At 40.3% G+C, this 16,934-nt stretch overlaps 1 protein-coding gene across 1 annotated transcript in view; it reads left to right on the forward strand.

The window, feature by feature from the left end:
* The first annotated feature begins 1,374 nt into the window (after nucleotides 1-1,374).
* Nucleotides 1,375-16,934, forward strand: part of CLYBL (citramalyl-CoA lyase) — a 132,708-nt gene continuing 117,148 nt past the window's right edge. Inside the window, exon 1 of the mRNA XM_047075324.1 lies at nucleotides 1,375-1,436. Within this exon, the coding sequence (XP_046931280.1) occupies nucleotides 1,375-1,436 (62 nt within the window). The remainder of the gene's footprint in view (nucleotides 1,437-16,934) is intronic.

A 16,934-nucleotide genomic window follows, 5' to 3' on the forward strand; every position in this document is an offset into this window, starting at 1 on the left:
CTTAGAAATTTCTTGACTATGGGGCCCCTGGCTGGCTCAGTCATTGGAGTATGCCACTCTTGATCTTGGGGTTTTCAGTTCAAGCCCTGCATTGGGTGTAGAGATTACTTAAAAATGAAATCTTCGGGGTGCCTGGATGGCTCAGTTGGTTGGGCGTCCGACTTCAGCTTAGGTCATGATCTCACAGTTTGTGGGTTTGGGCCCCGCATCGAGCTCTGTGCTGACAGCTCGGAGCCTGGAGCCTGCTTCAGATTCTGTATCTCTCTCTCTCTCTCTCTCCCCCCCTCTCTGCCCCTACCTCACTCATGCTCGGTCTCTCACTCTCTCAGAAATAAATAAATATTTTTTAAAAACTTAAAAAAATAAAAATGAAATTTTTAAAGAAAAAGAAATTTCCTGACTCTCTGTCTCTCTGTCTCTGTCTCTCTCTGTCTCTCTACATATATCACTGTTTTCTATTTGAATGATTAACATATGCACATTAGTTAGTAGGTAAATAATGTAATTCTACTTGCTCTTCTAATTTGTCAAATCTTTACAGATAATTATTATCACTATCACGTGATTAAGGAGGGGACATTTATATAAAGCTAATTTAAGGTACTTGGTTTTTGCATGCATTAATTTCCTTATTTATATATTTAATTAGCATCTATTATATGCTAGGTACAGTGCCAGGGTCAGCAAAAAGAATGCCTCCTAAAATCACAACCCCCTAAAATCATGGCTCTTAAAATCAGCTCTTTGTCTCTATTTTCCCCACTCAAATATTACCTTCTGTTCTGCCTTATCATTGTGATCAGAGCTTTGGATTAGTTTTTAAGATTTTGTAATCCCAGTGATGTGTAATACGCAGTAGGAATGCTCAGAGAAGAGAAATCTATAAGAAATTTTAATTACTGGGGAGCCGACTCTACCAGAAAAATCATCAGAGTTGTCCATGTAAGGATGGGGGACTGCTCAGACTGAACTGAACCCCTGTTATGGTTGAAACTCTTTTCACTTTATTGTCCAAATTACTGCCTTAACTTCCTCCCACTCCTCATTTGCCTATTCCCCTTGCTTTTTATCTTCTGTATTACCAGTATTACAACATAGTGGTGTTTAACTACTTCCTGAAAGCATTAGTAGTCATCAGGAGCACCAGTTCGTTATAGATGTAGATAAAGGGGTGTCAACCCCTCAACTACGACTTGGACTAATTTGGAAAATACAGTTCCTTCCCTCAAAAGAAACTGCTCATGCATCTTTGGACGTTTCTATAAAATAGCTGTGTGCATTTCCTTATTCGTTATAAACAACTAGAATCAGTGTGTCCTGCTTTGATGCCAGAACTAGAATTTAATTCACAATGGCAAGGAAGCTTTACCTAGAATGTCTGTACACATGAAAGGCGAGGAAAAACCATACAAGTTCCGTCCCCCTTTCCGTTTTTGGTGAGCTTTCGACTTTTCTTCCCTGCGATTATTATTGAGTGGAATGTAACCCCCAAATCTTTCACCAGATGTTGCCTCACCATCTTAAAGGGAAGAAGAAAATTATAATGGATGTTTTGAATGTGCTCAACTTTTGTTTTGTTCAGAGCCAAACTGAATGAAGCAAAGAAGTTAAAATCTTTTCTTGTTCCATCTGAGTAAGCATGAAAACCTACAATCCTTAATCTTTTAAAAGAAAAATAACCCTCCTCTGTTTGTGGGATTTCTGATTCATTTCTTCCGCCCTGCTCCCCTGCTCTGCATTTTTGTAATCAAATTCTGTCTGGACTTTTGTGAGCCAATAACCTCCCTCTTCACCCCTCTCCCCTCTACCCCCCCCACCTCTACCCTATGATGACACAAAGAGCAGAGAGTCCACAAAAGACTCACTTTCTGGGTTTTGTATTGAAAAGGAGGATGAAATGCTGGATATACTTAGGAACACAAAACTGATCTGTTAGAACTTTATCAAAAAAGCAATTTATTAGCATCAGGATAGGGGGAATAAAAAGTGAGAGGAATAGAGATTTTTTAAAAATGCCATGAATAGAAGTGAATATAATGTACTTTTTTGTAATTCGCACTACATTGACTTTTCTTTAGTGTCACACAAACTAGTTGGTGTGGCAGCTACTTCAACCGCCCTGCCCCCAAGTTAACAAGTAATGTAAAAACACAAGAGTCCCATGGGAGGGTAGTGGGGAGCCCTGGAAAGCTATTTGTTGATGTCCCTGAACAATAACCAGGGCTGGTATACTGGCCTGTAGTTTAGAGCTCAGGACCTGAGTCTTAACCATTTTTCCCTGTTGCCATGATTGTGATGACAGCACTTCTCAGTGAGGTGTGTCCTATGTCTGTGACTCTGGGTCTCCAGGGTGTCAAAGTTTGTGGCCAAACTCTTAAATAAATATTCTAAACCAAGGGTCCAAAGGCTAAATTCTGCTAACCACTTATTTTTATACAGCCTTTGAACTAATAATTTTTCCAGATGTGTGATTTGATGATAGGGAACATTACCTTTAACTCCAATTAAGCAAAATGCTAATCCCCCCCACCAAAAAAAAAAAAAAAAAAAAAAAAAAAAGAATGCCATTCTTCTCTCCATTAGAACTGTATTACCAAAAAGTTGTACTCAATTTTATTTTGAATTCCATCAGTAAAAAAAGGTGTGGAAAATTGTGTTTCTCTTGATGTATATAAGTCCCTGTATAATATCCCAGCATTTGTCTCCCAGCTCACAATCTGAAATAGTTACTATCTGTCCCTTTCAGACGTTTGGTGAGCCCTGTTTTAGACTGTCCATTATAGAGACAATTTTGAAGAGGGGAAAAGGCATTCTTGCTATCATTCCTTGTTTGAATCTTGTTTTGATTTTCTATTTTAATAGTGAAGCTTTTCTGATCAATATGGATATGAGTTACTATGCTTTGGCTTGTGCAGTGTCCTGAGAAAACTGGTGTCAGTTGTGAAGTGCAGCATAATATTGCCAGCAGCTGCCTCTTTGAAAATGTAAAGTCACTGAATAAAATATATCTGTGTTTCCTTATATAAAATAACTGACAATAATAGTATCTATTTCATACAGGTGAGGGAATTATGACTAGAGTAAATTAAGGAATCAGTAGATGTTAAAAAGAACAGAGTCTACCATTGAGAACTTAAGTTTGTTTGCCTTAGAATGAGTACTGATACTTTGTGTTTTAACATTTTGAGTCTATGTACAGATACACTGTCGCCTGTACACTGGTAGGTACCTAAATAATGCTGCTGCTAAGCTTCAGGCAATACAAAATATAATCTCTTCCAACATGATTTTGTGGGAGATACTTGTTTAAAATAGAATTATTACTTAAGGCCTATATATTTCTTTTGTAGATTTTTTAAAAACATTTATTTATTCAAGGGTCGCTTGGGTGGCTCAGTCAGTTATGCATCCGTGATCTCACAGCTTATGGGTTCAAGCCCTGCATCAGGCTCTGTGCTGACGGCTCAGAGCCTGGAGCCCGCTTCAGATTCTGTGTCTCCCTCTCTCTCTGCCCCTCCCCTGCTCTCTCTCTCTCTCTCTCTTTCTCTCAAAAATAAACATTAAAAAAATTTTAAAAATTATTCATTTTGAGAGAGGGGGAGGGGCAGAGAGAGGGAGAGAATCCCAAGCAGGCCCCACGTTGTCAGTGCAGAGCCCGACACAGGGCTCCATCCCACCAACCGTGAGCTCATGACCCGAGCCAAAATCAAGAGCTGAAGTCCTGTGTATTTCTAAGATAATTTTAAAGCATAAATAAACCTTATCAAAGAGCAAAAAGAGGAGCTTTTCTGGTTCAGAAAATTTTAGGATATTGGGTTGTCACTGTTTTGCTCCCTGTCTGTGACAGACTACATGATTGGAAAAAGGATACCGGCTTGGTGTTTCACATAGCTAGTGTTTATGTCTGGGAACCCCTACGTGCATGAAGGCAATGTATGACAGAGCTGGGCATAGCATTTGCAAAGAAAGAAAATCACTGGTGATAATTGAGATGAAAGCAATGAGGTCCCCTGTGCTCTTCCTCATTCTCCTGCACCCACGATGCACTTTTTGCCTCCAGGAGTTTGTCCTCCCCCTTCCAAGGTTGTCCCCACCTCTGAGAAACCTTCTGTGAATGTCCCCTCCCACTCCTGGGCTTCTGGCCTCTGTTTGCTTTAGAGACTCCTGTCTTGGGTCTGTCTCCCTAGCTGGACCTCAGCTTCCCAGATGGCTGATTCTCTCCTCATTAACATCCCCAGGGTTTGACTTAGGTGTCTGATATCTATTTGTGGAACTAATGAAAGAAAAATTTGTCTAACATTAAGAGAAAATGAATGGAAAAATCCTTCTGATTTTCCTTTAAAAATTTTTTTTAATGTTTACTTATTTGAGAGTGAGAGCATGAGCAGGGGAGGGGCAGAGAGAGGAGACAGAGGATCCAAAGCACACTCTGCACTGAGAACAGAGAGTCTGACGTGGGGCTCGAACTCACAAACCCTGAGATCATGACCTGAGCCGAAGTCAGACACTTAACCGACTAAGCCACCCAGGCTCTGCCTTGATTTTCTTCTTTTCAGATGAGATTAATGTGTGTAGATAATCATGAAACATTATTTTAGAGCTGATTAAAAATTCACAGAGAAGCCACAATTGATATCTAGTTTGTCCAGCTATTAAGTTCTGGAGACCTGGAGGGCATCAGAAGAGAAGATATAACCTAATGTTTCTATTTTCTGCACTGCTGACTCTTAGACTCTTAGCCTGGATGTGGGTTCCCATCCCCTTGGTAGGTGTGTTTCCCAGACGTGGCAGAGTGCCAATCACTGTGTGTGTGTGTGTGCACACACGTGAGCACATGTGTACATGAACAGCACACCTGTGAAGTGTCCTAGGTGACAGTCTGTTTTAGACCCACATGTATAACTCACAGAGGTTAGAGAAGAGGAGGGGGAAGTGTCTCCTCTTTAATAATAGTAGCTATTATTGATTGGATTTTCTGCATGTGAAGCATTTTATCAGGTGTTACCTGCATCATTTCATTGATTTCTCACAGCAATCCTATTATATTGAACTCATAATAAACCTGAGATTTAGGGAGGCTAAGTAGCATGCTTTAGGTGCCACCAGAACCAGGCCTGCTGGATTCCGGAGCCCAATCCCTTAACTGCTCTGATTTCCTTATCACTCACCTGCTTTCCAGGGAAATGAGAGAGCAACTCAGAGATGGCAGGTCTGGGGAATCATGACCATTTGTTTCTCCTCAAAGCATAGAACAGAGGAGTCATATGGACAAGTATATTATTTATCACTATCTTTCCTCCTCGGAGCTCAAGAAAAACTGAACTTTCAGAGTTAGGAATATGTCCTGGTTATTGTCCCCTTGTTCCTCTCATAACTCAGAGCAGAGCCATCACACACAGCTCTGGACTTAGTTGAGCTGCAAGTTGCAGGTGAAAAGTGAGGCAAACTGTACCACAAGTACAACCTCCAACTTTAAGGGAGGGCTAGTTCCCGTGGACTTCAAGTCTTGTAACTGTTTTTGATGGATTACGTGGAATTACATGTGAGTTAAATCCATTGAGTACCATGTGCTGAAATTCCAGGCAATGAGAAATGAGCTGCATGGTAATTGAGAATGAAGTTAAGGAAGAAAATTTTATTGTTAATCAAGGGCTTAATTGCCTCTGGGACATTTTAAATAAATGCCATGCCGTACTTAAGGAGCGATATTCTGTAAGTGAGATGCAAAAATTCTTTAATTAAACCATCATGGGTAGTCCCTGATTGAAATATCTGTCTTTATCTTCGTAGTTAAGCCTTCATGATTCATGTAACAACTCAATCTGGGATTGAGTAAATTAAGGGCCCCTTGAAAGAAGAGATCAATTGTATAAAATTGATTGAAATTATTTCTGGGACAGTCTTCATTGTCCTTATTTGTATTGACCAGAGCATATTTTTGGTGTATTTGCTATTTGCTGGTCTTGTAGAGAGTAAGCTGTTTTTCAGCCTGCAGGGGACAGATTGTGGCTATTGCATAGTATATAGCACAGACAGTTCTTAGAAGAATTCATCTGCAAAATGGAACAAATGTAAGGGTTTCTTGGCCGTGGAGAAACCCAATGATAATGACTTCGATGGTCCCTGTAATTTACAAGGAAGTAAGTTGGTAGTGAAGTCAGTTAACAAACATGAGTGTGGCCACATGCAAGGACTTGTGCTAGATGCTGATAAACTGTGGCAGTATCCATGAACCGAAGGGCTGAGTTCTTGTTGCCAGCTGAACAGTTCCAAAGACTCCGATTCAGAAAGATGAAGGAGATTTGTTGACTCTCCCATTGTACATGGAAAAAAACAAAAAAAAAGAAAACTTAGGTATTCAAAAGTTTTGACTTATTGGATTGCTCACTTTGAGTGTCAGAAGCACTTGAAAGGAGCTTGGTAAAGTCTTGTGAAAAGAAGGGAGTGGGGGCCAGCACCTGTGATGGGTGTGGGAAATGTACCACCAGCACATCTGTCATTGTCCTACTCTGCATTCTCTTCTAATTGGACATCAGCTGTGATACTCATTGTGCCGTTAGCAGAAGTCTTTATGAAAACTAAGAAAGTACACAAGAGAATACATCAGGCCTTTTAAAAACTTTAGTAATGGTTTGTTTTGCCAAACTAAACACTATGATTTCATTTAATTCTTAAAAAGAGAAAAATTACCATCTGAAGTTACCAGTATCTTCAACATATGATCACTTGTATTTTTTTAAAGTTTTATTTATGTTGAGTAATCAGCAAATAACCTTAAATAAGTAATCAAATAAAGGTATCTTATAGCATAGGTTCATACTGAAATTATTACCTTCTTTTTTTAGGGTTCTTTTTAAAATTTATTTATTTTTGGAGAACGAGAACAGGTGAGGAGCAGAGAAGGAGGGAGAGAGAGAATCCCAAGCAGGATCTGTGCTGTCAGCGCAGAGCTGATGCAGGGCTCAATCCCATGAACCTTGAGATCATGACCTGAGCTGAGATCAAGAGTCAGACACTTAACCAGCTGAGCCTCCCAGGCCCCCTAGGGTTCTTGATACAAAACAACTGAGGCTTTTAAAAGTAATTTCAAGGGTGTCTGGGTGGCTCAGTCAGTTGGGCATCTGACTCTTGATTTCAGCTCAGGTCATGATCTCACGGTTGTAAGATGGAGCTCCCGGTCAGGTTCTGCACTGAGTGTGGATCCTGCTTAAGGTTCTCTCTCTGCCTCTTCCTCTGCCTCTTCCTTTCACTCTGCCCTTCCCCCCCCCTCAAAAAAATAAAAAAAGAATAAAATAAAAGTGTTTTCATTTTCAAATAAACACATAGACACACTTTGTGAACTGAATACTTGAAAAAGAAAGAGGAGGAAAGAAAAATATTTGAGGTCATATTTTCATAAAGGCTCTGTGATGTTTGACATGTGTTGGCCAATTCTGGTCAGGTCAAAATGACAGGTCAGATTTTGCCTGCTGCCCTGGGACTACATTGGCCAGTGTGTCCCCCCTGAAGAGCTTCTCTTCCTCCAGAATCCTTGTAATGGGCACATAGAAGCCTATGTGGTATTCAACAACTACAGAAGAGTCCTGTGATGGTTTAGATGTGATATCACAACTTTTTGGCAGTGTCTGGAAACTTAGTGTTGTCATGTCACAGCAAGTATAGAAATTCCCGTAGGATTTTACATGATGATTCAAAGGATTAATTCTGTTCTAAACAGTGTGCCCTGGGAAGAACTGTATTTGTGTAACTTGGACAAAAACAAGCATATCTGCACATAGTCTGTGAAGAAAGGGAAATGAGCTGTGCACTCCAGAGCAAAACTAGCTGCCTTCACAAATAGCTAGAAATGCAGCTTGCTTGTCCCCTTCAACCTGTTCTCAAACGACTCAAACTTATTTTAAGAAATGTTTCTGAGCCCAGGAAAACAAAATGATCTCTTAAGCATTCCCTTGCATCAGTATTTTTTTGATTTTTTTAATGTCCTATAAGATGCTTTTGTGAAATCACTTTTTCTGATTGCAGTATATCTACATTTGGGAGTGCTGTGGTAAATACACAGCTCACATGGATACTAAGGGGTTTGAAGTTCTCATGATAAATTTGCCCCTGCTATTTGCAGAGTGATGATGCCTATATAGGAGCATGTTTCTGTAAGTGCCCATTCACTCCCTGGTTGGGTTCAGAGGGTCTCAAGTCATCTCCAGAGAATTGCCATCTCAGCATGATATCACGTGGCCCTGGTATTTGTTAGTTGGGGGGCTGCATGGATTCTGTTTGATCATTTCCCTCATTGTCTTGTACATTCTAAATGTTGGGGCTGCCTTAGTTCATATGCTTCCAGAGAAGGTATCACGAACAACTTGATGCCCATATTATGACTTCACAAGCTGGAAAGTCGGTGTGTATAGATTCTTCATCTCTCAAACTGAGATTTTTGATTCAGAGACAGGTTGCCTGTGGACACTTCCCAGAGGCTTTGGCTGCTTGACACACAGATTGTAATCACAGTAATTAGCACTGAATTTTCAAGTCCTGCTCTCCAGCTTGACCTGGCAGCGTTTAGTCAGCATGCACACAGCTGGATCAATGGCAGGAACTGAAGGACCCAGTTGTGGTGGGCATCGTCCCTGGGGAGTTCCAGGGGAGCCACAGGGACAAGGGAGCAATGCTGAGACCTGAGACTCAAGAAGAAAAAAAATATACTGATAAAGGCACCTGTCAGTGGGAATTGTGTTAAAAATTATTATAAAGGACGGATGACAGTACAGACTTTGCCAGAAATTCATTTTCAATGAATTTGTTTTTCTCCCTTTGGCTTAGTTCAGTTTTGGGTATTCCTAACATGTCCCCTGTTAAAAGTTTACACTTTCTTCCCCTAAGAGAAAGTACCTGCCTATCTTTTCTTTTCTTTTTTTTTAAATATTTTTTATTTATTTATTTTTAATGTTTATTTTTGACAGAGACAGAGCATGAGTGGGGGAGGGGCAGACACACACACACACACACACACACACACACACACACACACACACAGAATCTGAAGCAGGCTCCAGGCTCTGAGCTGTCAGCACAGAGCCCGATACGGGGCTCAAACTCACAAACTGCAAGATCATGACCTGAGCCAAAGTCAAATGCTTAACCGATGGAGCCACCCAGGCGAGTACCTACCTATCTTAATCCAAAAGCTAGTGAAAAAAAACTATAGGACATGAAATCGATGCTTTGGTGGATCAAAAATAAAGTTTTTTTTGTTGTTTTTTTTTTAGCACCCTGCCTTTAGGTAGCTTATCTTGAATAGCACAGTTGTGGCAAAGAAGCACCTATGCCTGATTTTGAAATAGATTATCTGAGAAGTTTGGTGGTAGAGGTACAGAGACAGGGATTCATGTTCAAATAAGCTTCAGGACACTTCTGTTATCTACTTGCTCATCTCAGTCCCACGGGGAGTGTGTTACCTAGAAGGTAAGGGTGATAAGAATATGGCAGCTGGAGGGGATTTCAGACCCTTGATTCTCACCCATTGAGGGTTAATGACTTTGAATGGACACTCGAAGACTGAACACCGAATAAAAATAAATAGGTTTAAACTTACAGAAAACGTTAAAAATAATTTTTAAAAAATGGAGGGCACCTGGGTGGCTCAGTCGGTTAAGCATCTGACTTTGGCTCAGGTCGTGATCTCACAGTTCATGGGTTCAAGCCCTGCGTTGGGCTCTGTGCTGACAGCTCAGAGCCTGGATCCTGCTTCCAATTGTGTATCTCCCTCTTGCTCCGCCCCCCCTCCCACTCTCACCCTGTCTCTCTCTCTCTCTCTCTCTGTCAAAAATAAATAAACACTAACAAAAAGAAAATTTAACTTACAGAAAATACTTCACTCACAACACAAAACCATTTGAGTGTATACAGTATCTCTAATACTGTGATCATTATAGTTGGAAAGGCAAGGTAGGCAGATGTTTTTAAATGACAGGTTTTTAAAAGTTTGGTGCTTTTATTTTTTTTTTTTTTAATTTTTTTTTTTCAACGTTTATTTATTTTTGGGACAGAGAGAGACAGAGCATGAACGGGGGAGGGGCAGAGAGAGAGGGAGACACAGAATCGGAAACAGGCTCCAGGCTCTGAGCCATCAGCCCAGAGCCCGATGCGGGGCTCGAACTCACGGACCGCGAGATCGTGACCTGGCTGAAGTCGGACGCTTAACCGACTGCGCCACCCAGGCGCCCCAAAAGTTTGGTGCTTTTAGAGATGCAAACACAATTGGTTCCATTCTGCTGCTTTGCCCATCAGTACTTAATATAAAGTTAAGCTTTGAGGCACTACTTTTGCATTTTTCTGTTGTAAGCTTTTGCACTCACTTAAGTTGCTAAAATATTTGTGTGGAAAATGAGGGCAATTCTGTGTTTGAATGAACTGTTGTTGGATGTTGATAATCATTTTGTGATTTGAAAGTTAAATCCTATAACCCTCACATGCTCACATATAGTAGTTTTTAGGCCACAATTACATTTGCCACTAAGGTACCTTAGAAAGTATTTATAGATTCTGCTGTAAAATGCCCTGTTCAAGTGATGAGTGGAGCATTTCTACTCCTCATCTGCTTACAGAATGAAGTTTATCCTGAGAGTAACCTGGTGTCTTTTCTGAAAAGTTCCTTAATATCCAATAGCTCATTCAGGCATGAGCTTAGGATTTTTTCCAGAAATTCTTTCATAAATCAACAGGAAGCCTTCTTTTCCAGTTTTATTATAAAGGGGGAAATGATGGTAAAACTTAAACACACATTGTTATTTTAACATCTAGTCTTACATCTGTTGAGGAGTTGTGTTTTTACTTAAAAATAGTTTAGCCGAGAATCAAAACCAGAGAATTATGCCTGTTCCCAACCTTCTGTCAACGATGGCTCTTTGTTAAAAGCACACAGCAGAAAACACTATGTTAATACACTATGTTGGCTTAAAAAGCCAAATTAAGAAACTTGAAAGCTTCAACATTTAATTTTTTTTTAATGATTTAAGTAAATTGCGGTAGAAATCTGTGCCAGACTTTTAAAGGGTACTCACATCTTGCCTTTATAAGTAACTGTGGAATTAGACATACCATAAATTTACTTCATATTTTCTTAGTAAGTTTGAATTTCCAGATAGCCTCTACCTGTTATATTGTAGATTCTACAAAGCTATTCCGTTTCATGTTGAAGAGACCCGGTCAACATTAGTACACATTTTTTCCCCCTTAAGTGCAAAAAGTAGATCGCAACAGGGACTATTGAATTCTGAATCCATCGGTTGTTTTCTCTTTTATCCTTCCTGCCCTTCTGTGTTGTTTATTTCATTTTGTTGCTGGGGACTGTGGGGCTTTTTCACCTCAGACTTTGGCTCTCCCTCTTCTTTTCTTTTGCTTTACAATTCACACAAGGACAGGGTGGTAGGCTTTTTTGTTCTTGTTTTGGGTTTTTGTTTTTGTGGGGTTTTTTTTGCATATTCCTCCCTTTCCTCCAGATCTTGTTGGTGACCAAATTTAAAACACTACAGTGTTTAGGATCCCTGCAGGGCCATTTTAAGTATTTGGACCCTCAGAGGGCCCCAAGCAATAACTACCTGAATTGCTTTTAATTACACAATATAGCTGCATCATTTTACTTCAGATTCTTTTTGATTGATGCTGCAAGGCAATTGTGACCGCGGATGATGGGATTAAGTGCCTCTTGAAGTGACTTTAGCTTCTTGTGGGAACAAAGGGAGAGAGGAGAACACTTAGTCCCTTTTTTCCTGAACTGCCTTTTTCTTCGCTTTCGTATAAAGAAATACAATTAACAAACATTATCCCCAGAGGTAAATTGAAATGTACATGCAGACAAGAACTGCTCTTGACTGCGATTAGACATATATGATCCGAGGTATTCTGACCATTCATTAGTGTTAATTATTTGAGAAACAAGCCTAGAACAAATGATTAAAATGTAGGCGCCATAACTAGGATTATTAGCATGTGTGATAAAATGTGTGCTCTGCAGCTGTACTAATAAAACGCTTTGGAAAGTGGCTTTGATTAGACAAATGCTTGGTTTAGCTCTGTGGTGAGCTCTTGGTGTTTGCTCAAGACCTGGTGGTGTTTATAACAAACAACTTATATCTTTCATTCTTAATTAGTGAGAATTACTATGCAAATGTTGGTATTTTGTAATTTAATATCCTATCGTTTTCCCTGCCCTTCGATTGTTGTTGCAGTCTACTCGTCTTGCTGGGAATGGGACAAACTGAGCTCTTAGGCTGTGCTGGATGCCAGGGAAAATGACTGCAAAGTTTGCTCTCTTATTTGGTTTATGAACTATTTAGTTGCTTAAATAGATCCTCTTGTATTCAGAACTTATATTACGGTCCCAGAGATCTGGCAGGGGTAACCTAATCAAACATAAACCAACCGGGAGCTGGTTGGCCCATGTGGGCAGTCAACATTCTGCTAAGTCCACCAGCCTAACCCAAGCTGAGTGAATGGAACCAGGGGGAAGGCAGAAATGGCCAGCAGAGTAAGGACCAATTCCCCTGGAAAATGAATCTAGGAGTTTGGGCTTAGCAAAGAAATGTGAGCTCAGCTAAATGTAGAGTTAGCAACAAAAACTTGAGGGGGCACAAGTGGGAGTGGAAAGAAGATATGAGAGGGAAGAATGGAACCACGGTGCCCAAGAGTTGTTGGGAAATATGCCAGGCAATCAGAAGCTGAACTCAGAGACTGGTCTAAGAGTGGGTGTTTTGTGTCTCCTGACTTGTAGCTTAAATGTTCCCCTGTACCTTGCTTGCATTTTTGAAACCAGAGTCAGAGGAAGAATCATTTGGAGATTGTCCATTTGGTGCCATGAAAACCTTCAACGGTTTGTCATTCTCAAGTGGTCTGTCCTTGTCATCCAATAGTCTTCTGAGTCACCTACTTCATAGCATATCATTAGCACTTTCCAAAGGAAGACAAATATCAGTGTTAGTCTAGATAGAATGTAAAATTAAATTAGCTTTTAAATTAGTTCATGCATTCCAAAGACAAACACAAAAAATTGTCTGGTTATCTTGCTCTCTGGCTAACCTATTTCATCTCTCTTGCTATTATCATAGAAAACTGTGAATCAAGTCACAAGTAAACCAAAATATAGCTTATGGAAAGATTCACCTCTTAATTTTTAATTTTATTCCCGTTGTATTTACACTAAAAATGTTACTGTCTGAATTTAATCTGCTCATTCCATCAAAAACGAAGTAACAATACGTATTCAATAAGAGTGGTTTTTTGCTTAACTATACTGGCATTAAAATTTAAAACTTAATAAAAAGAGTGGTATTGGGGGGAGAACTAAAAATAAGGAAAATAAAAGCTCTTTTGCACTTCAAGATGATACATGCTAAATGTGGCACTGAATTAAGAAAAACAAAAACAAAAACCTGAGCTCCCCTAAAATTAAAGCAATTTCTAGGAAGTCTTGCCTCAAATAGATATTTAAAGGAATTAATGCCTGTGGCACATTACACATACTTAAAAACAACAAAAAAAAACTATGTTAGAAAAGCTTCATGATCACATCCGTATGTTTAGTTTTAATTTTTATCACATTTAGCTCTGAATAAATTAAGAAAAAAAAAACAATCTTATTGTGAGTCCGACACAATCAAAGCCACATACACGTGATTCGTGATCACAGCTTGTATTCACAGCTTTCGTGTGTGTGGTATGGGTCTGGCAATTAGACTCAGACTGTGTTTTTTTCTAAAAATTATTCAGTGCTAGAGAGAAATCAATATTAAATCCTCCCAAAATCTACAAATCAGGATAATCAAAGGTCTATAGCTAACGAAATATCAAAATTCTAAGCTATGTAACATTTTGGCCTTATTTCATTGAGATTGACACTTGAAAGGAATTTTTGAGAGAATCTAGGAAGAAAATGGAGATTCCATTAACCCACATCATTTTCATGACAGTTACAAAAAAAATTTTAAGATATGGAAAGAACTATTTTCTCAAAATTGTAGAGCCATTTTCTGGAAGGAAAAAAATCTCCCATGATTACTTTCATATCAAAGAACCGGTCATGGGGGAAATGCATTAATTTGACACATTTAGCAGCCTTTGAGCTTTTGAAGAACTCTGTGAAAGAATCCATGGTTACATCTGTCAGGTTGACAGTCTTCTTTCGTGACCTTTAAAAAAAAAGTTAAGGAGAAATTGATCTTTCTAGTTCACAGTTGCTCAGTTACCTCTAAAGCTCTGTCGGGAAATAATCATCCCAGCTTTAAATTTATTATTTTTGAGGTAGAATAACCCAGTTACTAATGGAATCTCTAAATGGAGATATTTTGTGAATGGCCTTTTTTGTGAAATTTTCTGGTGGTCCTATGGGAATGTTTCCTAAACTATCCACGCTGGCTGTTTTAATACATTAACTACTCAATACTATCGTTTCTGCAACGTGTTTTAGAATCAGATCTTCTTAGGGATGCAAACAATGAACTATCTAAACAGAAGGCTGTTTGGTCAGGAATGGAACGAGTATGCACTTTATTGCTCACGCTCAGAGATTCATGATCCAGAATTCCAAATCGTCTCTACAGAGGCAAAGGGAAATCAGATGGTGTGCCCTTTAGGTTTTAATTACAATTCACCAAAACTCCCTGTTCTGTGCTTGACAGGTACTATCTATCTAGTTCCCGATGCTGGGATCACACATGGAAATTCATCTATCAAATCTCTGTGGGTCCTGAGTGTCATTCCTGGACCAAGTTCTCAGCAACATCAACAGTTAACTATTAATGGACAACATCCTTGGACTTCTTTGTGTTTCTAGGAGCCCTGGGTGGAAGCAGCCCAGAAACAGAAGAGATGCTAATCGCATTGTGTTCTTAAACGTGTTCAGTGAAGGAGTGCAGGTTTCCCTCTTGACCTCGGTGTCACTCCAAGAAAAAAATCCCTCCAGTTTTCTGTTCAGATAAAACTTCTGCTCCTCCTTCTCTCACCAAAAGTAGAGCAAGAAAGTGGGATTACTGCGAATGCCCAGTAACAGGCACATGCTCTATTGTCATCCCCTCCTCAACACAAAACAAGGAGCTTTGAGGAAAAACAAAGCTCTTCTCATCTTGCCTCCCCTCCCCCACTGTCCCTTTCTGCCCCTCACTTCCGCCTGCCTTCCTTCACTCCCACTTTTCTCATCCACCCCAACTTTCCCGCAGGTCCCAGCTTTCTCCACCTTCTTTTACTTTTCCTCATTCTCTTCCTCTCCCTCATCTCCTTTCAATAGCCTCCCCCCTCCTCTTCCTCCTTGTCTGCTGCTGGATTGGCTGGGCTTAGCCAGTACCGAGCTCTTATCTCCCCTCCTCTTCCTCTCAGAAAAATGGCAATGTTGGGGTACCTGGGTGGCTCAGTTGGTTAAGCATCCCATTTCGGCTCAGGTCATGATCTCCCGGTTTGTGGGTTCATGCCCTGCTTAGGACTCTGTGCTGACAGCTCGGAGCCTGGAGCCTGCTTCAGATTCTGTGTCTCCCTCTCTCTCTGCCCCTCCCCTGCTTGTGCTCTGTTTCTCTGTCTCTCTCTCTCACAAGGATAAACAAACATTAATTTTTTTTTTTTTTTTTTTTTTTGAAAAATAGCAGTGTTTACCCTCGGAGGTACTGCCAGTTGCCTCAGCCTCACAGGCAGAGCAACTCTGCAAGGTGCCTGTGCCACAGTTAGAAATAAAGACTAATCCATAAGGCATGTAAAGGTGGGTCTCCATTCTCATGGAAAACTTGCCCTCTTCCTTGGGACCCATTTATGGTCACACCATTGTAGGTATTTCTCCTTGGGACTTTTCCCCATACAGGCTGTGAATGTGTGGAGAACCAGAGTTCTGCAGCCACGCCAGGCCCAAGATGCATGCGCAACTGAGGGTCTCCTGGACGCAGAGCTTCTTGTCCACATTTGCTCAGCCCACAGCCCTTACCGAACAAGAGCCCACTGTGGTAGACTCGGTATTTATTGGATACATGATCAATACTGAATTTGATCAATGCATTTGTGTTTATGAAATGATAGCATGGATATGACAAGGAAAACAGATTTGGTAACTTTTGTTTTCATTGTGGTAAAATATACATAATATACAGTTCTCCATTTTAACTCCTTTAAAGTGGACTGTTCAGTTGCATTAAGGACATTCTCAGTGTTGTGCAGCCATCACCGTCATCTCCAGAACTTATCATCTTCCCAAACTGAAACTCTGTATCCATTAAAGAACTCCCCATCCCCCTTCCATCCCTATTCTACTTCCTGTCTCTGAATTTGACTACTCTAAGTACCACTTATAGGTAGAATCATACAGTATTTGTGCTTTTGTGTCTGGCTTATGTCACTGAGCATAGTAAGAATCTTAAATTTTTGACATGGATGTTTGTTTTCTTGTTCTGTGTGAAAAAAGACACCTGTTGTAGGGGTCTCTTGCTTTGCCTTTTGGTTTTCTGATGGTCTGAGGAGGCAGAGATCTGCCCTGAAACAGCATGACACAAACTTTACCAAACTGGGCATAAATACAGACTTTTTCCTCCCTACCACTGCTTTAGGATAAAGTCTGCCCTTTATTCCATCTCCTCCCCTCTGTTTCTGGGGTTCCATAGCAAGGATAGGTTAAAAGGGAGTTCCCTCACTAGTCCCCCTCTTTGTACATGGCACCTCACAATGGCTGAAAGACTGGCCCACAGCCTCTGGGTTGCCCCATCAGTGCCCCCACAGTGGACCACAAACTGCTATCTTGTGTGTCTACTTTGGACACAAAAAACTATTTCTTCATTTCAGTACAAAATGGAGCACTTGATTCAGGTGCAATATAATTGCTTCATGAGAGTTTGCCCTGAAAATGTCTTCTCGGCTTTTCTGAAGTGGGCTGCACGCTTATTTGTATTAGCACCACATGCTAATCTCAC

This window comes from Lynx rufus, unplaced genomic scaffold, assembly GCF_022079265.1.
Source record: "Lynx rufus isolate CCGP_SWC_20201006 ecotype Redwood Valley unplaced genomic scaffold, mLynRuf1.p SCAF_1, whole genome shotgun sequence".
Classification (NCBI taxonomy): Eukaryota; Metazoa; Chordata; class Mammalia; order Carnivora; family Felidae; genus Lynx; species Lynx rufus.